Source organism: Nerophis ophidion, linkage group LG14 (assembly GCF_033978795.1).
Source record: "Nerophis ophidion isolate RoL-2023_Sa linkage group LG14, RoL_Noph_v1.0, whole genome shotgun sequence".
In the NCBI taxonomy this organism is placed as follows: Eukaryota; Metazoa; Chordata; class Actinopteri; order Syngnathiformes; family Syngnathidae; genus Nerophis; species Nerophis ophidion.
The window spans coordinates 53,886,310-53,912,777 of NC_084624.1; the positions used below are offsets into that span (position 1 = coordinate 53,886,310).

General features: G+C 40.9%; 2 protein-coding genes across 3 annotated transcripts in view; one reads left to right on the plus strand and one right to left on the minus strand.

Moving 5' to 3' along the window:
* lpin2 (lipin 2) overlaps positions 1-7,529 on the plus strand; it is a 77,759-nt gene extending 70,230 nt beyond the window's left edge. Inside the window, exons 19-21 of one of the 2 annotated variants that reach the window (XM_061921057.1) lie at positions 3,199-3,302; positions 3,428-3,591; positions 3,664-7,529. In XM_061921057.1, the coding sequence (XP_061777041.1) occupies positions 3,199-3,302; positions 3,428-3,572 (249 nt within the window). In that variant the 3' untranslated portion in view covers positions 3,573-3,591; positions 3,664-7,529. Of the gene's footprint in view, positions 1-3,198; positions 3,303-3,427 lie in introns of both variants that reach the window. The other variant, XM_061921056.1, reaches the window with a different exon arrangement.
* A 2,143-nt stretch (positions 7,530-9,672) lies between these two features.
* The window catches only part of emilin2a (elastin microfibril interfacer 2a), a 62,709-nt gene continuing 45,913 nt past the window's right edge, over positions 9,673-26,468 (minus strand). The window contains exons 5-8 of the mRNA XM_061921058.1: positions 24,270-24,605; positions 24,138-24,191; positions 18,033-18,173; positions 9,673-10,460 (exon numbers count right to left, since the gene is read on the minus strand). Coding sequence (XP_061777042.1) covers positions 10,126-10,460; positions 18,033-18,173; positions 24,138-24,191; positions 24,270-24,605 — 866 coding nt within the window. The 3' untranslated portion in view covers positions 9,673-10,125. The remainder of the gene's footprint in view (positions 10,461-18,032; positions 18,174-24,137; positions 24,192-24,269; positions 24,606-26,468) is intronic.

Genomic DNA, 26,468 nt, shown 5'->3' on the forward strand with positions numbered 1-26,468 from the left:
GCCTTCCTCCCACCTCCAAAGACATGCACCTGGGGATAGGTTGATTGGCAACACTAAATGGTCCCTAGTGTGTGAATGTGAGTGTGAATGTTGTCTGTCTATCTGTGTTGGCCCTGCGATGAGGTGGCGACTTGTCCAGGGTGTACCCCGCCTTCCGCCCGATTGTAGCTGAGATAGGCATCAGCGCCCCCTGCATAAGCGGTAGAAAATGGATGGATGTCTATTCCTGGTGTTGGGTTTTATCAAATAAATTTCCCCCCAAAACGCGACTTATACTCCAGTGCAACGTATATATGATTTTTTCCTTCTTTATTATGCATTTTTGGCTGGTGCGACTTATACGTTTGAATACAAGTTAAGTTAAATTAAAGTACCAATGATAGTCACACACACACCAGGTGTGGTGAAATGTGTCCTCTGCATTTGACCCATCACCCTTGATCACCCCCTGGGAGGTGAGGGGAGCAGTGGGCAGCAGCGGCGCCGCGCTCGGGAATTATTTTTGGCCAAGCAGGGAGGTAATGGCTCCCATTTTTATAGTCTTTGCTATGACTCGGCCGACGTTTGAAATCGCAACCTACCCACTAAGCCACTGAGTAGGTCCATACAATGCCACAGGCTTGATTCTGTGTGTAGTGTGAATAGTTGTTTGTCTATATGTGCCCTATGGTTGGCTGGCAACCAATCAAGGGTGTACTCCGCCATCACGCCCGAAGTCAGCTGGAAAAGGCTGCAGCATACCCGCAACCCTAATAAGGATAAGTGGTATAGAAATGGATGGATAAGTAGATGTCGGTACCTATAAAACGGGGGTCGGTAACCCGAGGCTCGCGCCGCCCTAGTGGCTTTCTGGAGCTTTTTCAAAAATGTATGAAAAACGAAAAGAAATGAAGGAAAAAAAACTTTTTTGTTTTAATATGGTTTCTGCAGGAGGACAAACATGACACAAACCTCCCTAATTGTTATAAAGCGCACTGTTTACATTAAACATGCTTCACTGATTCGAGTATTTGGCGATCCTCGTTTTGTCCTAATTTTGGGCGTTTCTTAAACGCACCGTGGTTTGTTTAGATGTACAACTTTCTCCGACTCTCTAGGACGTGTTTTATGCCACTTCTTTTTCCGTCTCATTTTGTCCACCAAACTTATAACGTTGTGCGTGAATGCACAAAGGTGAGTTTTGTTGATGTTATTGACTTGTGTGAAGTGCTAATCAGACACATTTGATCCCTGCATGCTATTTAGGCTAGCTATATGTACACATTGCATCATTATGTCTCATTTGTAGCTATATTTTAGCTCATTTAGTTTCCTCTAAGTCCTCTTAATTCAATTTATATCTCATGACAATCTATCTGTATGTAATATAGCTTTTAATTTTGTGCGGCTCCAGACAGATTTGTTTTTGTATTTTTGGTCCAATATGGCTCTTTCAACATTTTGAGTTGCCGACCCCTGCTATAAAAGTATCAAATTCGGCCTCCATCCCTACTTATATTTGAAATGTAAGCTAGTGCCATCTTGTAGAATTAAAAAAACACTACCTCATGAGTTTGTCTACAGCCACAGCTGTTAATGTTTTACAGCGGTTATTTGTGCTTGTTGTCCACACACCATAAGAAACAATGGTTAGTTGAATAAAGGTAATATTTGGCAATATTTTAGTAGGAAAACACACTTAAAAAAGGCTTAGTGGCCACATGCGTGGACAGCACCTTTTAGCTCCATCCATCCATCCATTTCCTACCGCTTATTCCCTTTTGGGGTTGCGGGGGGTGCTGCCGCCTATCTCAGCTACAATCGGGCGGAAGGCGGCGTACACCCTGGACAAGTCGCCACCTCATCGCAGGGCCAACACAGATAGACAGACAACATTCACACTCACATTCACACACTAGGGACCATTTAGTGTTGCCAATCAACCTATCCCCAGGTGCATGTTTTAGCTCTTGTTTCTAAAATTGTGTACACTACTGAATTGGGGTCTTATGGCCGCTTACCGTATTTCCTTAAATTGCCGCCGGGGCGTAATAAATTTAAAACCTCTTCTCACTCCGGCGTTTACCAAAGGCATGCGGTAAAGGCAAGCATGGGCTAATTATTTTAAAACCTCTTCTCACTCCGGCACTTACCAAAGGCATGTGGTAAATTTAGGCCTGCGCTTAAAAATTTGAGTGTGATGTAAGGATACCATCATGAAAATCACATTTGATAAAAAAAACGTTATTATGGTCTTACCTTTACTTATAAATGAAGTCCATGCGCAGCTCCTTCTGATCAAAAGCATCAATAATTTGTTTATAGAAGTGTTTATCTTTTTTCAGTTTTAAAAGTCTCTCTGTCTCGATGGAGATCTTTTTTTATTACCCCCTGGTTCGATTGAAAGTCCAGTTTAGAAAACTGTTTTATTTTAGATATGTAATCCTCCATGTTAAAAGTGCAAGCGAGAGGAAAAAATAAACGATTGCTGCTTGTTGTCACTTCTTCTGCAGCCGAGTAGTCGCAAGAAGGATCACTAGCGCCCTCTACCACCAGGAGGCGGGAGTCATTTAATGACTCATATTTGACACACGCAGCTATGGTATATTAATAAAACATAGCTGCTTACTGTTCTTTTTAGCATATTCAATAGCTTGAACCTTAAATCCTACTGAATAGCTCTTAATCTTCTTCCCTTTATGCATTTCAAATTATTGAAATCAGCCTCCTCCATTTTGAAAATGATGACAGGTGAAGTGTCACTCGTGACGTGACGAGTTTGACCCGGCGGAAATTCTAGACATGCGCTAATAAAAATAATATTTTGGAAAACGAGTTTGACCCGGCGTTAATCCTGAGCCGGCGGTAATACTAAGCATGCGCTAATTATTTTGCGAAACGAGTTTGACCCGGCAGTAATTCTAGGCAGGCGCATATTATAGACCGGCGGCAATTCAAGGAAATACGGTATGTGGACACTTATACTGCCATCTGGTGGTGTCAGAAGAGTATAACACACTAAAATGTAAAAATAAGAATTAGCTTGACACTTAACATGAAGTACACGTTTGTGTACTTATGGACTAAGTACATCATATCAAAAGATGATTCTTAGTTTTTATTCTTTTTAGGGTCCAATAAGCCCAAATAGCAAAGATAAATCAAAAAAGCATGTAAACCAACAGCTTGGGCCTTAAGAGTCTTGTTTTGTGTGTGTAGGATGTGTTCGCTTACAAGGAGGTCGGAGTTCCTGTCTGCAGGATTTTCACAGTCAACCCAAAGGGAGAGCTGATCCAGGAGCAGACCAAGGGCAACAAGTCCTCGTACGTACACATGCCATTCACACTTCAAAAGTTCCTTTTTGACCTTTTTTTTTTTTAGGAATGAGTTGTTTTTATGGTGTGTAGTTAGAAAGTAAACCGGCCGCTGCTGTCTCTCTGCTCGCCAGTTACGGCAGGCTGAGCGAGCTGGTGGAGCATGTGTTCCCGCTCCTAAGCAAGGAGCAGAACGAGGCCTTCGTCATGCCCGAGTACAGCTCTTTCTGCTTCTGGAGGCAGCCCATACCAGCCATCAACACCGAGGACCTGCTCTGATCCCTGGAAGCCAGATCAGGTACACGCTGAGGAAAGAATGACAAAACAGACTTTCATCACTTTACGACAACGTTGTGACTCCTCTCTTCAGCACGACCGCAGCAACACACTTAGGAGGATCCCATCTTTTTACAGGACTTAACTGTAAACGTGAAAGACAACAAGGAACTTGTGGTTTGCTGTGCATGCCGAGAGTAATAGTTAGCTGAGTAACGCTAGGGGGATATAGGCGTTTGCTTGTTTTTTCCCCGTGCCTTCAAGCACTTCTGGACTTGCTGCGGTCATCAAGCAAGCGTGTTCTTAATGGCTGCTGCGGTCAATTTGTACCTGATGAGTCACAACGGCTATTCCATCTTCCTCACTCAAAAGTTCCATTTTGGGCACACACATTCATATTGTTGTTAGTGTGAAAAGGAAATCTCGTATGTACAATAAATAAGATAATAAACGTTACATTTATATTTCTGAGGCTGTAATAGAACCACAGCACCGTCTGATCCAAGTCAATAATGAGTCGTTGAAACGGGACGCTGGTTATTATTTATGTTTAAGTTATTGTTGGTCGTCATGACGCCTTTTTGCTTCGCCTGAACAATTATTGTAAGTCGCTGGACAACTTGCACTAAATGCTAACAATAAGCCTTTTGTCCTGTTGTTTCCAAGTCATGTCACATTCAATAGTGCTACTCAATTAGTGCATTCCTCTGCAGTTAACTCTTCACATATACATATATAAACACATGCAATATATATATATATATATATGTAGGTGTGGGAAAAATCACAAGACTACTTCATCTCTACAGAACTGTTTCATGAGGGGTTCCCTCAATCATCAGGAGATTTTGATGATTGAGGGAACCCCTCATGAAACAGTTCTGTAGAGATGAAGTAGTCTTGTGATTTTTTCCCACACCTACATATTGCGCTCTACCACGGTATCGAGCACTATTCTCTGGATAATCCAATCAAGATATATATATATATATATATATATATATATATATATATATATATATATATATATATATGTATATGTATGCATGTGTATATATATAAGTGGGTGTGTGTGCGTGTATATATATATGCATATATATATATATATATGTATATATAATATATGTATATGTATATATATGTTATATGTATATATATGTTAGTACAGGCCAAAAGTTTGAACACCTCATTTCATGCATTATTTTCTTTACTTGCTATTTACATTGTACATTGTCACTGAAGGCATCAAAACTTTGACACCTGTGAAGTGAAAACCTTTTCAGGTGACTACTTCTTGAAGCTCATGGAGAGAATGCCAGCAGTGTGCAAAACAGTAATCATAGCAAAATGTGGCTATTTTGAAGAAACTGGAATATAAAACATGTGTTCAGTTATTCCACCTTTTCCATTCATAGTTTTGATGCCTTCAGGGACAATCGACAATGTAAATAGTTACGAAAATATAGAAAACACATTGAATGAGAAGGTGTGTCCATACTTTTGGCATGAACTGTATATATATTTTTATATATATGTATATATAAATATATGCCAACATATATGTGTGTGTGTATATGTATGCATATATGTATATTTGCTGAACATGTAGAAAGAAGTTTCTCTATTAAAGGATTTTGTTTGTAAGGTCATCCCTTGAAAAACAAAATGGAGGAAGTGTTTGGGTGCATGTGCTGCTGTTACGGAATTCTTCCATTTAGTGGTGCTACTGAGCTTTATGATCCAAGCGCACTTCAGCCCTGTTCCTTGTTAACAGAAAAGACCAGAGGACGCCGTTATAATAGCAGCACGGGCGTTATAACAGCAGATCTAGTATATACCCACCTGTGCCTTTCATGCAGTACATGGAGTCAGATCAACACATGTGCAACAATGTCTGTTACTTCGACCTATGAAATACTTGTGGAATAGTGGCAATTGCTTTTAACACAACAGGAAAGAGAATAGCAGAAAGCCGGCTCTGTGTGAACAGCATTGAAAACGTAACACGGGGTTGAAGTTGACCCCACAATTTTCTGGGTTCAAAGTTGTAGTATCAGTGCTGTAAAAGCTGTCCGTTTGTGTGAAAGGCAACAGCACTGGTCTTGGGTGTCAGACTTCACACCTCCGTTTTCCCCGTGTCACCCAGAAGGTTTCCTGGCTTTGGCAGTCGTAGTATGTGAAAGGGAAAAGCAGAGAGTTGGACACCTCTTAACAACCCACTTTTCCTGCTTTCGTAGCTTTTCCTCATCCAGTGTCACAGAATACCTGGGCTTTAAGCTTTAAGTTGCCCAGTAATTTCCTGGCTTCAGAGGTAGTATGAAGGCCGTAAGATGTGGCCTGTGTGAAAGAAAAAAGACGAATTTCGGGGCAAGATTGTGAAATTTGACACCAGACAGTCTGCTTTATGGCGAATGTCATTTGCTGTAACTTTGTGCGCTTTCACACAGCAACAAAGCATCCAGCGCGCATGGGACTGACATACAAAATATTTGTTGGACAGCAGGAATGACTTTCAACACAACACTGTTGTCCAACCTCTCACCTCCACCTGCTCCTGCCTTTCTGTTTTCTCTTTGTCGACACAACGTGGAGGTCCAAGTTGACCCGGCAAATTCTGGCCTACGGAGGCCGCCAGTGTGAAATGAAAAAGGCTAAAAGTCGGGCACCGGCTATGAAGTTTGACACCTGTTGTGTCGATTGATCTAGAATTTATTTTGCCTTAACGCCAATCAGATGATTGGCTGTGTGGCCACTGGCCGGCATGTGGCGTGACATAGAACACTTGTTGGACAGCAGCGGCTGCTTTCAGCAGAAAAAGGCGGGGGAAGTGAGTCTTGGGTGTTGTACGTTACTCCCCTTTCACACAGCAGCTTTTCTGTGTGAACAGCACCGAATGTCGGGGACAGTTGACCGGGCAATTTCCTCGCAAGGAGAGTTACCATCAGGGCAATGACAGGCCGTCTGTGCGAAAGGGAAAAGTCAGGCTATTTATCTGAATGTGGGATTCCGAGTTGCTGTGTGAAATAGTACTTAGTATTTACAGAAATATGTCACTTTTCTGGGTTCTGTGTGATAAAACAGGTGGTTAAATACGGGCTCTGTGGTCATTTAATGGCATCTCCCAAGCCGGAAAATTGCCGGGTCGTCGACTCAGTCTTCAGTGCTGTTCACACAGTGACGCTTGGCTGGAAAAAAGCTGGCTTTTAAGGTTATTGGAGTATTGCTATAGCGTGTGTTAGGATGTTCGAGGTGGGATTCTCGACATTTTTGTTGAATTGTGACTGAATCACATCAAATAACTGGTTAGCTGTACAGTGTAAAAGGACAATGTGATGTTTTTGCCTGCTTTCAGCTCTGTCTTGTGACTTATCACATGGTGTGAGTGTGACAGCAGGAAGTGCTTTGTTTGTTTAGCCAATCAGCACAAGTGCAACACTTCTGTGAGGACTGAACAGAGCGGGACTTGAAGCACAAGCGATGGCGACGCCCGAAGCGTAAAAGCGCTCGCCTCGAAGTTTTTATTTCAACAGTTGATTCTTGCACGACCGATAAGTCTCATTAGTGAACATAAATCCATTCTTTCTATGAAAGTAAATCATCTTGTGTGGACAGCGCACACGACCGTCCCGGGACTGCTCTCCGGTGTTATATCATCATTATATAAGATATGTTTGCTCATCCCCTTTCAATAGGAAAAAACAAATGTTTATATAGGATGGATTGGTCACTTTCTTCTGTGTTGCCTTCCTTTTTGTTTTGTTGCATCGTTTCTTGTAAAGTCAATGATTGTTTGGATGTGATGCTCGAGTACATGTCGGGAAACGCCTAAAAAGTTTCCATTTGATGTCAATTAAAGCATCTGTAAAGGAACAACGTCAAAGTAAAATAAATAGGCCCAATGACGCTAACAAATTGTGGCTCTTATGGTCGGCTTTGTATTTAATAAAGTTTCTAACTGAATTCAAGTGTCAGCGTCATTTTTACCGCCTTTTAAGTCAAACACATCTCAATCATTTCAAAATTGCATACTTTAGGTACTTTTGTGATGCAACCTTAATTCATACTTGCCAACCCTCCCGGATTTTCCGGTAGACTCCCGAAAGTCAGCGCCTCTCCTGAAAACCTCCAGGGACAAAATTTCTCTCGAAAATCAGGCGGAGCTGGAGGCCACGCCCCCTCCGGCTCCATGCGGACCTGAGTGAGGACAGCCTGTTTTCACGTCCGCTTTCCCACAATATAAACAGCGTGTCTGCCCAATGACGTCATAACTATAGAATGATCGAGGGCGAGTTCTTGGTTTCTTATGTGGGTTTATTGTTCGGCAGTTTCATTAACGTCCTCCCAGCGCGGTAACACACAACAACAGCAGTCATGTTTTCGTCTACCGTAAAGCAGTTTGTCTGCCGTAAACAGCAATGTTGTGACACTCTTAAACAGGACAATACTGCCATCTACTGTACATGCATATGGTTAGAAAAATAGTGACAGAGAATAGAACAAGGGTGGACAATTCAACCCTTAACTCAACAATGAGTAGATGAGTGTTATGTGTGTGTATATGTGTAAATTCAAGTATTTATTTTACATATATATATATATATATATATATATATATAAGAAATACTTGACTTGGTGAATTGTAGCTGTAAATATACTCCTCCCCTACTAACCATCCCCCACCTCCCGAAATCGGAGGTCTAAAGGTTGGCAAGTATGCCTTAATCTATCAACAACACCCAAAGCCTCAGCCCCCACCCCGATAAACACAATTGAAGTGAATTGAATTATTATATTTTAATTTTCCCGCTGAGTTTTTTGTTAAAAATGTCGCGGAGTGATGACGTGTGTTTGTGACGTTTCGGGTTCGAGGGGACATACTAGCTCAGCACCACACACGGCTAAAAGTTGTCTCTTTTCATCGCATAATTGCACAGTGGTTTGGACATCTGTGTTGCTGAATCTTTTGCAGGTTGTTCAATTAATAATAGAGACGTCAAAGAAGAATGCTGTTGGTGGAAAACGATGGATTGCAGCTGCCTTTGGCAACCAAAACACAGCCGGTGTTTCTTTGTTTGTTGTGAAGCTTTAACACAGCGAAGATGTTTCTCTACGTCGGGGGTCGCCAGCCTTTTTGAGGCCGGGAGCTGCTTCTTGGGTGCTGGTTTGATGCACACTTGAATAGATTGCCAGAAATAGCCTATTTGCTCAATTTACCTTTAACTCGATGTTATTATTAATAATTAATGATATTTATCTTGGTGGAAACACTGGGGCAGTTTAGCTCGGTTGGTAGAACGGCCGTGCCAGCAACTTGAGGGTTGCAGGTTCGATTCCCGCTTCCGCCATCATAGTCACTGCCGTTGTGTCCTTGGGCAAGACACTTTACCCACCTGCTCCCAGTGCCACCCACACTGGTTTGAATGTAACTTAGATACTGGGTTTCACTATGTAAAGCGCTTTGAGACACTAGAGAAAAAGCGCTATATAAATATAATAATTCAAAAAGTTGAAAAAAACCACATTAATTTACTCACAGCAACAACGCAAAAATGTCCATTTAAAAACTATTTTGTACATGCACGTCTCTACAAGTGTAATAGACGTCAGTCAACTTTGAGAATAGTCCCGGCGATCTAGGAGATTGCCTGTGCTTTTAGCTCGGTGGTCAGCACGCTCGCCTGGTTTTGCATCACACTCGGAGCTGTAGGGGAAAAAAGCAGAGTAATTGCTACACGATGCAGAACTTTCTGTGATTGACAGCCATGAACACCAATGATTGCATTGTCAAAATTGGGTTTCCTGATTGGGGGCACCTGGGCGTCGGCCCAGGTAAGACCACCATGAAGGTGGCCTGATGCCACCACCGAAGGGAGGATGCCAGTGATGTAAAAGAAAGGTAATGACATTATTACATCCTTTTTGGTATTCTACTGACTCAATTTGTATAACTCTTTTTAGAAGTATTATTTCAACTTCATTCTTGCAAAAACAACAGTTGTCAAGCTATACTGTAGAGATATTTTGTTTTCATTGATTCCGTATGATTATGGTTGTTAAATTATGTGTTAAAAGTAGTTTTCTAATTAAAAGAAATCGACAGATCTTTCACTGCTTTTTGTTTTATTGATTTCATCCTTAAAAGACAATCCATCCTCCTTTGTGTCATCTTTGTTGGGGAAATGGTGAAAAGTCAACCCGGCGTTATTCCAGCAGGCCTTTCCCGTCTGCACGTTGTTCGCTGAAGAAGAAGAAAGGTGTTTTTGGCAGTTTGCAGGTGTGTTATCCGATTAGGAGATATCACATTTTGTCATCAAACAGAAGACTGGATGTGGAAAGAAGCATAAATCATTATGTGTTAATGAATCACCCGTCGCTCCTCTTCAGGGCGGAGCTGCTGCTAAATGTGATTGATCACAAGTCATTGATGATGTCACCGAGTCACGCATTCACAGAGCGAAGATACAATGCAGGTCAAAAAATATTAGAAACAAATTTTGCTCCCGTTGAACATTGTTCATGTGCATAAAAGTGACTTCTCCCAGTCTTTGAGGTGCGGCTATCTGTGGCGGTGGGCTGCCGGTGGTCTGTACAGGAAGATGCAGCTGAAGGTGGACAGGATCTCCCTGGCCTCGGTGGTGGCCAGCTGGCCTGCGGTCCTCACCAGACCCACCCGGTCTCCTTTCCTCAGGTGCAGGATCAGGCTGAAGGACACAGAGCCTCCACAAGCGCAAACTTCTGAGCTCCTGGGCTGACCCGCCGCCGCCGCCGAGCTCTGGAGCCTCTGAACACTCCGCTCGGACACGGACAGCACCGCCTCGATGCGCTCGCCCTCCTTGGCAGTCAGAAGTCCTGAGATGAGGTATCGTCCGTCTTCTGGTACTGAGAACACTCCTGTGGAGATATAAGTCATTTACTGTCATGTTTACATAGGACAAGTCAACGTGAAACACCTCATTTGTTGAGTGCATCTGTTAGTAGTTACCATTATTTATACATAAAACAAGTACCATATTTTCCGGACCATAGGGCTCACCCAGCTATAAGGCACACTGCCCATGAAAAGTCTATTTTCAACATTTTTTCATATATAAGGCGCATTAAGGTTCAAGTTTATTTGTCACATGCAGACTACACCACAGTGAAATGCTTTTTTCCATGCTCTTCAGATATTGCGGATCCAACACTAGTTGCAGAATCTAATACACTAACTACAAAAAAAAAATACAAAAAATTGCACCGGACATGTCCTCTTTTGCTAGCATGCTAGCAGCGACCGGGCTAGGATAGACTGACCATACCTCCTCTTTTGCGGGGCTGTCTGGGTGGAGTTTCTTAAATGTCTCAAATGTCCGGCATTTTAAGTTAGGGTTGCGTGTATTTTCATTGTACGTTCAGGGTTGAGAAGGGGTTACCATTATTTATACATAAAACAAGTGCCATATTTTCCGGACCATAGGGCTCACCGAGCTTAAAGGCACTGCCCATGAAAGGTCTATTTTCGTCATTTTTTCATATATAAGGCGCACCAGATTATAAGGCGCATTAAGGTTCAAGTTTATTTGTCACATGCAGACTACACCACAGTGAAATGCTTTTTTCCATGCTCTTCAGATATTGTGGATCCAACACTAGTTGCAGAATCTAATACACTAACTACAAAAAAAAAAAAAAAAAAATTGCACCGGACATGTCCTCTTTTGCTAGCATGCTAGCAGCGACCAGGCTAGGATAGACTGACCATACCTCCTCTTTTGCGGGGCTGTCCGGGTGGAGTTTCTTAAATGTCTCAAAATGTCTGGCATTTTAAGTTAGGGTTGCGTGTATTTTCAATGTACGTTCAGGGTTGAGAAGGGGTTACCATTATTTATACATAAAACAAGTGCCATATTTTCCGGACCATAGGGCTCACCGAGCTTAAAGGCACACTGCCCATGAAAGGTCTATTTTCGACATTTTTTCATATATAAGGCGCACCAGATTATAAGGCGCATTAAGGTTCAAGTTTATTTGTCACATGCAGACTACACCACAGTGAAATGCTTTTTTCCATGCTCTTCAGATATTGCGGATCCAACACTATTTGCAGAATCCAATACACTAACTACAAAAAATTGCACCGGACATGTCCTCTTTTGCTAGCATGCTAGCAGCGACCAGGCTAGGATAGACTGACCATACCTCCTCTTTTGCGGGGCTGTCTGGGTGGAGTTTCTTAAATGTCTCAAATGTCTGGCGTTTTAATTTAGGGTTGCGTGTATTTTCAATGTACGTTCAGGGTTGAGAAGGGGTTACCATTATTTATACATAAAACAAGTGCCATATTTTCCGGACCATAGGGCTCACCGAGCTATAAGGCACTGCCCATGAAAGGTCTATTTTCGACATTTTTTCATATATAAGGCGCACCAGATTATAAGGCGCATTAAGGTTCAAGTTTATTTGTCACATGCAGACTACACCACAGTGAAATGCTTTTTTCCATGCTCTTCAGATATTGTGGATCCAACACTAGTTGCAGAATAATACACTAACTACAAAAAATTGCACCGGACATGTCCTCTTTTGCTAGCAGCGACCGGGCTAGGATAGACTGATTACCTCCTCTTTTCACCGGACATGTCCTCTTTTTTTGCGGGGCTGTCCGGGTGGAGTTTCTCAAATGTCTGGCATTTTAAGTTAGGGTTGTGTGTATTTTCAATGTACGTTCAGGGTTAAGAAGGGGTTAAAAACAAAACAAATTGTGCACGCAGCAGCATTGGTGAGGGAGGGGCAGAGAGAGTGAAAGAGTTATGATAAACGTGCATGCGTCGCCAGGCTCTGCTTATTATCCATTGATTTATCAGATTTAATTTTTCATTATCTATAGCAGGGGTGTCAAAAGTGTGCCCCGGAGGTCATTTGCGGCCCACAGCTAATGTTTTAAAGGCCCACACCACATTCTAAAAATACTACTAAAATAAACAAAAACATAACAAAAGTGAAATAAAAAAGCTTAAAGGTTAAATGTAATTTAGAAAAAAGTTGCAATGTTGACTAATAAAACAAAGCTGTTTTTTTTTTCTTTCAAACTGTCATTGCTCAAAACATAATATTGAATCAAAATCAATGTTTTTATGAATTATTGACTTATCCAAGGTTCACATTGCTTCACATCAAATATTCCACTCAGAAAAATATTTTTGGTGTAAGATTTTGCAAATTTGGTAAATAAATAACCCAAAAATGTATATTTTGTTTTCTTACTGTACTGAAAATGAACCGAACCGTGACCTCCGAACCGAACCAAAATTTTTGTGTACCGTTACACCGCTACATTCTACCGTATTTTTCGGACTATAAGTCTCAGTTTTTTTTCATAGTTTGGCCAGGAGTGCGACTTATACTCAGGAGCGACTTCTGTGTGAAATTATTACCTTTATTTAGTTGAAATAGGCTGACCATACGTCCTCTTATCCCCGGACATGTCCTCTTTTGCGGCGTGTCCGGGGCGTTTTTTTTTTAAATGCGTCAAATGTCCGGCATTTTGAATTAGGGTTGCTAGTATTTCTTGGCTTAGTTCTTAACGTTTACTTTCAGAGCGTGCATATCACAACATACAAGATGCCGCCATGGCGACACACCACCCCCTTTACTCGTCATTCCTGTTGCATGCTGGGTAGTGTAGTCCTTTTTATTCCCTGGCTCATAACATCACACTAGCTGTAAATATTGTAGCGGCAGGCTACGAGGTGTTAGCCAAATGGCTTTGGTTGGGGGGCGGGACTTCCGGGGAAGTTAGGGAAGTGACGCTATTGACAGGAAGTGTTGGTTGGAGTTTTGGAAATAAACTTCTTGGTAAACACTAAGGTGAGTGTAAGACTCCAGAGATTTAAGCGTTAAATATAAAATGTATGTATGCCCTGGCACACCATTATTATCATTTCATGACCCAAGCAAAACACTTTTTACACTTTTATACTGAAATAAATACACCTACAACTTATTAAATAAAAACATAGGAGAAACTACCAGCAGCGGTAAAGTTTAGATCCATGAAGGAAATAAAGAAAGTGAATGAATGTTTATTACTGAATACATTTACATATGTATACACATTTGTTTTCTTTTTTTTATTAATTTTTTTAAATGAATTAAGTAACATTTTTGACAACTTTTTTTCCAAAACACGAGATACAACAGGATAATGAATACGTTTATCATTTGTTTTCAAAACGCTTACAAAAAAGTGGGACCCCAAACATTTACTGTGGGACCCCATTTTTATGACTTGATGGGACCCCATTTTTATGACTTGATGGGACCCCATTTTTATGACTTGATGGGACCCCATTTTACAAATCCCTAGCGCCAACACAGCCGTCAACAGAGGAGAAAAAAATGCTTTATTTAAATAAATATGTTATTTATAAAGCAAGTTCGAGTATCATTGGCAAATGTTCACCTACTCCCGGCCTTAGCACGCATGTATGTGTCCTCTTTTTGGGGTTTCAGAATATGGTCAGCCTAGTTTAAATTGCCTTTCAAATGTCTATTTTAGGTGTTGGGTTTTATCAAATAAATTTCCCCCAAAAATGCGACTTACCCTCCAGTGCGACGTATGTATGATTTCTTTCCTTCTTTATTAGGCAATTTTGGCAGGTGTGACTTATACTCTGGAGCGACTTACACCCCGCAAAATACGGTAAGTACTTAATAAAATGTGAAAAATGGTCCAAAAAAAATGAATATTTGAAAGTACTCATTTATGTTTTAATCAGCAAATTACTGCAAAATTTTCCCGAGCTTTTAGTTTTTCATTAATCTAAAAATAAACTTATAAAATCCAATAACATTTGCACCACATTTTTATTTGATATTTGCTTTGCACAACAGACTATCATAATATTATTATTGATTGACTACAGGGTGGACCCCGCCTTCCGCCCGAATGCAACTGAGATCTCCAGCACCTCTCGCGACCCCGAAATGGACAAGCGGTAGGAAATGGATGGATGGATGGATGATTGACTACAGCAGGGGTCACCAACCTTTTTGAAACCAAGAGCTACTTCTTGGGTACTGATTAATGCGAAGGGCTACCAGTTTGATACACACTTAGATAAATTGCCAGAAATAGCCAATTTGCTCAATTTACCTTTAACTCTGTTATTATTAATAATTAATGATATTTATCTTTGTGGAAACACTGATCATCTTAATGATTTCTCACAATAAATATATATGTTTGATGACATGTTTTAAATAGGTTATAATCCAATCTGCATTTTGTTAGAATATATAACAAATTGGACCAAGCTATATTTCTAACAAAGACAAATCCTTATTTCTTCTAGATTTTCCAGAACAAATTTTTTTAAAGAAATTTAAAAGACTTTGAAATAAGATTGAAATTTGATTTTACAGATTTTGTAGATTTGCCAGAATATTTTTGGGGAATTTTAATCATAAATTGGAAGAAATATTTCACAAATATTCTTCGTCAAAAAAACAGAAGCTAAAATGAAGAATTAAATTAAAATGAATTTATTATTCTTTACAATAAAAAAAATACTTGAACATTGATTTAAATTGTCAGGAAAGAAGAGGAAGGAATTTAAAAGGTAAAAAGGTATATGTGTTTAAAAATCCTAAAATCATTTTTAAGGTTGTATTTTTTCTCTAAAATTGTCTTTCTAAAAGTTATGAGAAGCAAAGTAAAAAAATAAATGAATTTATTTAAACAAGTGAAGACCAAGTCTTGAAAATATTTTCTTGGATTTTCAAATTCTATTTGAGTTTTGTCTCTCCTAGAATTAAAAATGTTGAGCAAGGCGAGACCAGCTTGTTAGTAAATAAATAAAATAAAATAAAATAAAATAAATACAATTCTATTTGAGTTTTGTCTCTCTTAGAATTAAAAATGTTGAGCAAGGCGAGACCAGCTTGTTAGTAAATAAATAAAATAAAATAAAATAAATAAAATTCTATTTGAGTTTTGTCTCTCCTAGAATTAAAAATGTTGAGCAAGGCGAGACCAGCTTGCTAGTAAATAAATAAAATAAAATAAAATAAAATAAATAAAATTCTATTTGAGTTTTGTCTCTCTTAGAATTAAAAATGTCGAGCAAGGCGAGACCAGCTTGTTAGTACAGGGTATCTGCAGGTTTCAGCAAGTCAAATTTAAGACTTTTTAAGACCTTTTTAATGCCACCTTGAATGAAATTTGAGACCGAAAAAAATAATAAAAAATCTATAAATATAAGCGATGGTTGGGGATCCCACTGTACTACAACCTCAATGACAATCAGTCAAGTTGACTTTTTGTATGTTTATTAATAAACAAACTGATAAGCACCACTCTGCCAAACAGCTTATCCAAAAACTTTGACATCCAAAACAAACAAACCAACACCAACGCCAGTGAAAACATAATAACCGAGGTGAGGGTAAAAATAAATGACATTTCATTAACACATACCGAGACCTGTTGACTTGGTCGAAGTGCAGGTTTTGGATGTGAGGTGCTAATCCGTGTCTCGTAATATATGCTGTTTTATCCTCTCCGCAGGAAAATGTATTAGCAACCTGAGAATCAGGAAACATCACACGAAAAAGATGGCCAATCCCGTCATTTGAGGTGTAGGATTGATGTTTCACCACAGTGTTGCTGTTCCGCCGAAGATTAGTGTCAGGTCAGTGCTGCTAGCGCCAGTTGTTGTTAGTTGGGGGGGCAGAACTGAGAGATGCCCGGTGTTTTTTTTTTTGGCTCTGTGCCGCGATTTTATGCTTACCACACTGCATGTGCGATTTGACCGCTCCAATTCCCATAGTGCCAAGTTTGAAATCCCTCTTACAAAGTATGCACCTGGCCTCCTCGGGATTGGCAACAGGCTTAAGCCAGCTTTTAAACCGGCTGTCCTCCAGCCAACGCTCGCAAAAGTTGCATTTCCCCATGCTGACTGAAAGGCGGGACGCCAGGAAGAAAGAAAGGAGTCTGCGCGCGACTTACACTGAAATCACTCACTTTTACTCAGACGTGCCCCGAAAAAACCCCCAAAAAAACTGGCCCGACAATTTAAGACCATTGAGTACTGAATTTAAGACCATCTTAGGAATTTCTAATAAATGTAATACTTTTTAAGGCCTTAATTTTAGACACATGAATTTAAGACTTTTTAAGGATCCACAGATACCCCGTAGTAAATAAATACAATTTAAAAAATCAAAGCAGCTCACTGGTAAGTGCTGCTATTGGAGCTATTTTTAGAACAGCCCAACGGGCGACTCATCTGGTCCTTACGGGCGACCTGGTGCCCGCGGGCCCCGCGTTGGTGACCCCTGGACTACAGCATAACGCTGAATGCTAGGCTACATCTACATTGGGCAGACTTGGAGAGCCTGCTTGAATGACAACTGCTAACAAGTAGTACCTGTGGAGGGACTGTAGTGGCCCCCGTCATTAACCAGAACCTTGTCGAGTAACAAGTAGTACCTGTGGAGGGACTGTAGTGGCCCCCGTCATTAACCAGAACCTTGTCGAGTAACAAGTAGTACCTGTGGAGGGACTGTAGTGGCCCCCGTCATTAACCACAACCTTGTCAAGTAACAAGTAGTACCTGTGGAGGGACTGTAGTGGCCCCCGTCGTTAACCACAACCTTGTCGAGTAACAAGTAGTACCTGTGGAGGGACTGTAGTGGCCCCCGTCGTTAACCACAACCTTGTCGAGTAACAAGTAGTACCTGTGGAGGGACTGTAGTGGCCCCCGTCGTTAACCACAACCTTGTCGAGTAACAAGTAGTACCTGTGGAGGGACTGTAGTGGCCCCCGTCGTTAACCACAACCTTGTCGAGTAACAAGTAGTACCTGTGGAGGGACTGTAGTGGCCCCCGTCGTTAACCACAACCTTGTCGAGTAACAAGTAGTACCTGTGGAGGGACTGTAGTGGCCCCCGTCGTTAACCACAACCTTGTCGAGTAACAAGTAGTACCTGTGGAGGGACTGTAGTGGCCCCCGTCGTTAACCAGAACTTTGTCGAGTAACAAGTAGTACCTGTGGAGGGACTGTAGTGGCCCCCGTCGTTAACCACAACCTTGTCGAGTAACAAGTAGTACCTGTGGAGGGACTGTAGTGGCCCCCATCGTTAACCAGAACCTTGTCGAGTAACAAGTAGTACCTGTGGAGGGACTGTAGTGGCCCCCGTCGTTAACCACAACCTTGTCGAGTAACAAGTAGTACCTGTGGAGGGACTGTAGTGGCCCCCGTCGTTAACCAGAACTTTGTCGAGTAACAAGTAGTACCTGTGGAGGGACTGTAGTGGCCCCCGTCGTTAACCACAACCTTGTCGAGTAACAAGTAGTACCTGTGGAGGGACTGTAGTGGCCCCCGTCGTTAACCAGAACCTTGTCGAGTAACAAGTAGTACCTGTGGAGGGACTGTAGTGGCCCCCGTCGTTAACCACAACCTTGTCGTGTAACAAGTAGTACCTGTGGAGGGACTGTAGTGGCCCCCGTCGTTAACCAGAACTTTGTCGAAGCAGATGACGCCAAAGTCTCCGGAGAAAGTCTGGCGAGTGAGGCCGGCCGAGAAGGAGAAAGGATCGTTGAAGGCCTGGTTTTTGACTGAAGCTGCAGAGGACAAGAGAGGACTTGCTTGTCAAAGGTACTTTGTAGACCACCAGAGAATACTTGTGTGTGATTGTTGGGAGCTTTGACTGCCTGAGGGCCTGCCAGGTACAAACACACACACACACACACACACACACACACACACACACACACACACACACACACACACACACACACACACAACTAATTAATCACCGCAAGGTTTCTCTGAAGAAATAATTCCAGGTGTCCTAAAACATTTCACTTCTGATACGACACCGATATTGGAGCCCTGAGTATTAGCCGATACAGATACAACATGGCTTCTAGATATACAAAAGCCAAAAGCAGTGAAGTTGTCACGTGTAAATAGTAAATAAAAACAGAATTTGCAAATGCTTTTCAACTTATATTCAATTGAATAAACTGAAAAGACAAGATATTTCATGTTCAAACTGAGAAACTTCCATTTTTTGGGCAAATAATCATGAACTTGGAATGGAATGGCAGCAACACATTGCAAAAAAGGCATTTTTTACCAGTGTGTTACATGGCCTCTCCTTTTAACAACACTCAGTAAAGGTTTGGGAACTGAGGAGACACATTTTTGAAGTGGAATTCTTTCCCATTCTTGCTTGATGTACAGCTTAAGTTGTTCAACAGTCTGGGGTCTCCGTTGTGCTATTTTAGGCTTCATATTGCACCACACATTTCCAATGGGAGACAGGTCTGGACTACAGACAGGCCAGTCTAGTACCCACACTCTTTTACTATGAAGCCACGGGCCTACCGAGGATGTCGTAGTGGTTTGTGCAGCCCTTTGAGACACTAGTGATTTAGGGTTATATAAGTAAACATTGATTGATTGATTGATTTTAACACGTGGTTTGGCATTGTCTTGCTGAAATAAGCAGGGGCGTCCATGATAACAACATATGTTGCTTCAAAACCTGTATGTACCTTTCAGCATTAATGGTGCCTTCACAGATGTGTAAGTTACCCATGCCTTGGGCACTAATGCACCCCCATACCATCACACATGTGTAAGTTACCCATGCCTTGGGCACTAATGCACCCCCATACCATCACACATGCTGGCTTTTGAACTTTGTGCTAGAACAGTCCGAGTGGTTATTTTCTTCTTTGTTCCGCAGGACACAACGTCCACAGTTTCCAAAATGTGTACTCGTCAGACCACAGAACACTTTTCCACTTTGCAACAGTCCATCTTAGATGAGCTTGGGCCCAGTGAAGCCGGCGGCGTTTCTGGGTGTTGTTGGTAAATGGCTTTGCATAGCAGAGTTTTACCTTGCACTTACAGATGTAGCAATAGACTTACTACTGAGAGTGGTTTTATGAAGTGTTCCTGAGCCCTTGTGGGGATATCCTTTACACACTGATGTCGCTTTTTGGTGCAGTGCCACCTGAGGGATGGAAGGCGCGTAATATCATGGCTTTTGTGCAGTGATTTCTCCAGATTCTCTGAACCTTTTGACGATATTACGGCGCGTAGATGGTAAAATCCCTAAATTCCTTGTTGTTAAGAAATGTTGTTCTTAAACAATTTGCTCAGGGATTAGTTCACAAAGTGGTGACCCTCGCCCCGTCCTTGTTTATGAATGGGTGAGCATTTCATGGAAGCTGTTTTTATAGCCAATCATGGCACCCACCTGTTCCCAATTAGCCTGTTCACCTGTGGGATGTTCCAAATAAGTCTTTGATGAGCATTCCTCAACTTTCTCACTCTTATTTGCCACTTGTGCGAGCTTTTTTGAAACATGTTGCAGGCATCACATTCCAAATGAGCTAATATTTGCAAAAAAGAACAAAGTTTCTCAGTGTAAAGATGAAATATTTTGTCTTTGCAGTCTATTCAATTGAATATAAGTTGAAAAGTATCTGCAAATCATTGTATTCTCTTTATTTACGGTGACAACATGACAACATGACAACTTCACTGCTTTTGACTTTTGTAATTAGAGCAGGGGTGTCAACTCATTTTAGATGAGGGGCCCCGTGGAGGAAAATCTACTCCCAAAATCACGGCAAGATAACTTAAAAATAAAGACAACTTCAGACTCCTCCCTGGGGGGGAAAGGGGATGACAGGGGATACAAAAACAATAACAATACTGAAATAACCTGCAACAAAAAAACGTGTAATACATTTTCTTAACATGGTCTCTACTGCTTAGTTTCTCTTGTTATATTCTTATTTTTACTGTTATATTTTCATTCTAATTGTTGCTTTTTATTTCTATTGTTATATTTTCAATTTTATTTCCATTTATACCCCCATTATTTACTTTGTACTTTTTCAATTCAATCTCCATTCTGTACACTGCTGCTGGAATTTTAATTTTCCCGAGGGAACTCTCCTGAAGAAATCAATAAAGTACTATCTATCTAGATTGCTTTCTTTGTTTAAAAATAGTGAGAGTCCAGTCCATAGTGGATCTAACATAATAGTGAGAGTCCAGTCCATAGTGGATCTAACATAATAGTGAGAGTCCAGTCCATAGTGGATCTAACATAATAGTGAGAGTCCAGTCCATAGTGGATCTAACATAATAGTGTGAGAGTCCAGTCCATAGTGGATCTAATATAATAGTGAGAGTCCAGTCCATAGTGGATCTAACATAATAGTGAGAGTCCAGTCCATAGTGGATCTAACATAATAGTGAGAGTCCAGTCCATAGTGGATCTAACATAATAGTGAGAGTCCAGTCCATAGTGGATCTAACATAATAGTGAGAGTCCAGTCCATAGTGGATCTAACATAATAGTGTGAGAGTCCAGTCCATAGTGGATCTAATATAATAGTGAGAGTCCAGTCCATAGTGGATCTAACATAATAGTGTGAGAGTCCAGTCCATAGTGGATCTAACATAATAGTGTGAGAGTCCAGTCCATAGTGGATCTAATATAATAGTGAGAGTCCAGTCCATAGTGGATCTAACATAATAGTGAGAGTCCAGTCCATAGTGGATCTAACATAATAGTGAGAGTCCAGTCCATAGTGGATCTAACATAATAGTGTGAGAGTCCAGTCCATAGTGGATCTAATATAATAGTGAGAGTCCAGTCCATAGTGGATCTAACATAATAGTGTGAGAGTCCAGTCCATAGTGGATCTAATATAATAGTGAGAGTCCAGTCCATAGTGGATCTAACATAATAGTGAGAGTCCAGTCCATAGTGGATCTAACATAATAGTGAGAGTCCAGTCCATAGTGGATCTAACATAATAGTGAGAGTCCAGTCCATAGTGGATCTAACATAATAGTGAGAGTCCAGTCCATAGTGGATCTAACATAATAGTGAGAGTCCAGTCCATAGTGGATCTAACATAATAGTGAGAGTCCAGTCCATAGTGGATCTAACATAATAGTGTGAGAGTCCAGTCCATAGTGGATCTAACATAATAGTGAGAGTCCAGTCCATTGGGGATCTAACATAATAGTGAGAGTCCAGTCCATAGTGGATCTAACATAATAGTGTGAGAGTCCAGTCCATAGTGGATCTAACATAATAGTGAGAGAGTCCAGTCCATAGTGGATCTAACATAATAGTGAGAGTCCAGTCCATAGTGGATCTAACATAAGTGAAGTGAAGTGAATTATATTTATATAGCGCTTTTCTCTAGTGACTCAAAGCGCTTTACATAGTGAAACCCAATATCTAAGTTACATTTAAACCAGTGTGGGTGGCACTGGGAGCAGGTGGGTAAAGTGTCTTGCCCAAGGACACAACGGCAGTGACTAGGATGGCGGAAGCGGGAATCGAACCTGCAACCCTCAAGTTGTTGGCACGGCCGCTCTACCAACCGAGCTATGCCGCCCTGTGTGAGAGTCCAGTCCATAGTGGATCTAACATAATAGTGTGGAAGTCCAGTCCATAGTGGATCTAACATAATAGTGAGAGTCCAGTCCATAGTGGATCTAACATAATAGTGAGAGTCCAGTCCATAGTGGATCTAACATAATAGTGTGAGAGTCCAGTCCATAGTGGATCTAACATAATAGTGTGAGTGTCCAGTCCATAGTGGATCTAACATCATTGAGTGAGAGTCCAGTCCATAGTGGATCTAACATAATAGTGAGAGTCCAGTCCATAGTGGATCTAACATAATAGTGAGAGTCCAGTCCATAGTGGATCTAACATAATAGTGAGAGTCCAGTCCATAGTGGATCTAACATAATAGTGTGAGTCCAGTCCATAGTGGATCTAACATAATAGTGAGAGTCCAGTCCATAGTGGATCTAACATTATGAAAATGTACAAATCATAATGTTGTTGGGGGTTTTTTTTTTTACACTTATATGTTGCAGTTAATAGCATGCTACTTTTGTCGTTATTTATACTTTTTGAATAACTTCTGATAATGCTCATAAATCAACTCATAGGTGTTCATTTTTAATCTATCAAGATAAAAAAAATTATGTCAAAATCAAATTACAGGATGTTATTTATGTAGTTTGCTCATTTTCCTTGAATGGTGCACTAACATCATGTGTTTTTTTTACATACTGTATTTAGCATCAGGGTTTCCCACATATTCATTTTTTTGTCACGGCCCGCCACGAAAGAATTGCAGCCGCCACAATAAAAATTAAAAATAAAATATATATATATACATATATATATTTTTTTTGTCCGGCTTTTGACCCGCTCGACCGCTCATAAAAGCAATGGGACTCTGTCTGTGAATGAAGCTTGTAGTTACATATTATATAAATATGTAAATATTAGATAAATATGTATATAAATATTTACATAAAGTGTTGTAATTATATTCCAACTCCGCGTTCTTCTTGGTCATCGCCACCGCCCGACCACACAAACAACAAATAGATGCCTGACATGTGGGAAACCTTGAGCATCATCTACACCAGGGGTCGGGAACCTTTTTGGCTGAGAGAGCCAAAAAGCCAAATATTTGAAAATGTATTTCCGTAAGAGCCATATAATATTTTTTTTAACACTGAACACAACTAAACGCGTGCATTTTTAAGTAAGACCAACATTTCTAGAGGATAATAGGTCTCTTATTCTTTGTAATAACATTGTTATTCTGAAGCTAACTGTGGAGGGGGCGTGGCCTGTGGGCATGCAGCGAACTGGGGTGTGCCAGGACCGGCCTCTAAATCAGCTACAGTTGCGTAGACGGCCAACCTGGGCCTTGCTTTCTAATCACCTGTCACTCTGTTATAAGCAGCAGCCAGGATGAGAGACGGGGCTGGGGCTGGAGCCAGAGTGTGAGCGAGAACAAAAGAGAAAAATACAATTGCTGGAAAGCAACTGAGAGACTTATTGAAAAATAAAACGATATTGTAACCCTGAAGCAGGCTCTCATGTCGGTGCTTGGTGGTCTGAAGAACCCCCAGGAGGGCAAGACCCACACTACCCAATAATAAATAAATAACTTCTTACCATTAATGCAACTTCTTGAACAGGTGCGGTAGAAAATTAATGGATGGATTAAAAATGCATGAGAATGTTTTATATTTTGAACATTATTTTTAACACTGTGATTACACGTGGAATTATTCATTATTTATCGTGTTAAGGAATGTCAGCTCAGATTTATCCAGTCATCAAAAGAGCCACATCTGGCTCCCGAGCCATAGGTTCCCTACCCCTGCTCTACAAAGATGCCAAGAATTGCAATTGCAACATCTAGTGGACACATTTAAAACAGCAGTTTCTTTCATTCAAACATTTTGGCTTATTTTTATGCTTGGAAACATCCTCCCATGGGCCGCATAAAAGCTGTCGTACGTTTGACACCCCTGAATTAGAGGGTAAAAATGTTTAGTTTATTTTGTACTTTAGTCCTAATTAGCATTGTTTGGCCTTGGCGGAGGTCTTCCCAGCACTGTGATCACTGTGTGTGTGTTCTGCAGGCACAACCAAGCACTCAGTCTGCTACCAAGCAACCAAAGTCCAAGTCTTCCTCGTCCTCCTTGGAGCAAACATCACGTACCTTTGCGGCTGCCGGGCTGAGGCTGAAAAGATGCTGTCTGCAAAGGAGGAGAGGCTGCAGGAGACAAAAAAAAAAAAGATCCACTTTGAAGGAATTCTGCTGTTTCCAAAGATGTTGATGCTGTTTGCTGACCTGGCGCTCCTGCGAAGCCTGTGACGGGCAGCGCGGAGGAGGAGTCCTCCGAGTCCCTCCGCACTGTCACCCTGCGCATGTACCCTGGTGGCCCCGCCTCGCCCGTCTCCACCACGGGTCTGCTGGGCGACACGGGGACGCCGTGGCGGCCGGGTCGCTGGGGGCTGGACGGCTGCTTGGGCGGGGCCACGTTGACGGTGTGGATGACGGCTTGCCCGCCTTGGCTGGGCTGTCTCGGCGGAGGAGGGATGATGACGGGTATGTGGATTTGTCTCACTCGGCCTCTGGTCGGGGTGTAGGCGGGTACGGCCGGGGGCTCGGGTCGAAGAACCAAACCTACGCAAAAACAGGGAATCACATTTGCATCAATCTTCCAACCATTTCTCCTTTACAGGAAGCACCGACTCATTTCTCAACCAATGAATGACCCAAAAAGGGACAAGCGGTAGAAAATGGATGGATGGATGAATGAATGAGCCATATTCCACGACAGCCCGGATGTCACCTGACTCAGGTGAGCCCAGACACTGAACACACCTCCATGCAGAGGAATGTAACGCACTACATTTACTCCTTTACATCTACTTGAGTAACTTTTGGGATAAATTGTACTTCTAAGAGTAGTTTTAATGCAACATACTTTTACTTGAGTATATTTATAGAGAAGAAACGCTACTTTTACTCCGCTCCATTTATCTACATTCAGCTCGCTACTCGCTCCTGATTTTTATCGATCTGTTAAAACAGTGGTTCTCAACCTTTTTTCAGTGAACATTTTTTTAATTCAAGTACCCCCTAATCACAGCAAAGCATTTTTGGTTGAAAAAAAAGAGATAAAGAAGTAAAATACAGCACTATGTCATCAGTTTCTGATTTATTAAATTGTATAACAGTGCAAAATATTGCTCATTTTTAGTGGTCTTTCTTGAACTGTTTGGAAAAAAACATATAAAAATAACTAAAAACTTGTTGAAAAATAAATAAGTGATTCAATTATGAATAAAGATTTCTCCACATAGAAGTAATCATCAACTTAAAGTGCCCTCTTTGGGGATTGTAATAGAGATCCATCTGGATTCATCAACTTACTTCTAAACATCCATCCATCCATTTTCTACCGCTTATTCCCTTTCGGGGTCGCGGGGGGGCGCTGGCGCCTATCTCAGATACAATCGGGCGGAAGGCGGGGTACACCCTGGACAAGTCGCCATTTCTTCACAAAAAAAGAAATCTTTAACATCAACATTTATGGAACATGTCCACAAAAATCTAGCTGTCAACACTGAATATTGCATTGTTGCATTTTTTCTTCACAGTTTATGAACTTACATTCATATTTTGTTGATTATTCAATAAATATATAATTAAGGATTTTTGAATTGTTGCTATTTTTAGAATATTTATTTTTTAAATCTCACGTACCCCTTGGCATACCTTAAAGTACCCCCATTTTAGAACCACTGTGTTGATGCACGCTTTGTTTTGGTTGGTCAGACAGACCTTCAAAGTAGGATCCATCACATGTCTGCGTTTCACCAATCAAATGCAGTCACTGGTGACGTTCGACTCCGTTTCACCAATCAAACAGAGCCAGGCGGTCACATGATTAACTGCACACTTTTTTTAATAAACCTTTATTTATAAATTTCAACATTTACACACAGTTGAAAATAATAATCAAAGTAAGTACAAAAACAGTATAAAAAACATACAAAACCGCGCCAGGGGGTTGTAAATTCAAAGTGACTAAAAAAAAAGCAAAAAAAAAAATATATATATAATAAACAAAGTGCAAAGCCATAGGCTCACTCAATTTCAGTAAATAACTTAAATTTGCAACACAGCATCATCGTTTTCACAGCTTTTTGCTTGTTAGAGGTAGAGTGTTTTAATGTAGAGTTCTAAATCTTTTTTAAAGGCATAAAAAACAGGTCGGGCATTGAGAAACTTACATTTATGAATATAAAACTTAGCCAATAGTATAATGAGGTTGCAAAGGTAAAAGTCATTTTCAATACAGTGTAGAACCAAATATATATTATTTAATATATATTATTGTTTTAGTTGCTTAAGAGATATTCCTGGCTCTGAATTCGTTCATTGCTATTTTTATGTTTTTGTGCATTACTTGTTGCCGTCATCATTAAAGGAACAGGTTACTCAGTACTTGAGTAGTTTTTTCACAACATACTATTTACT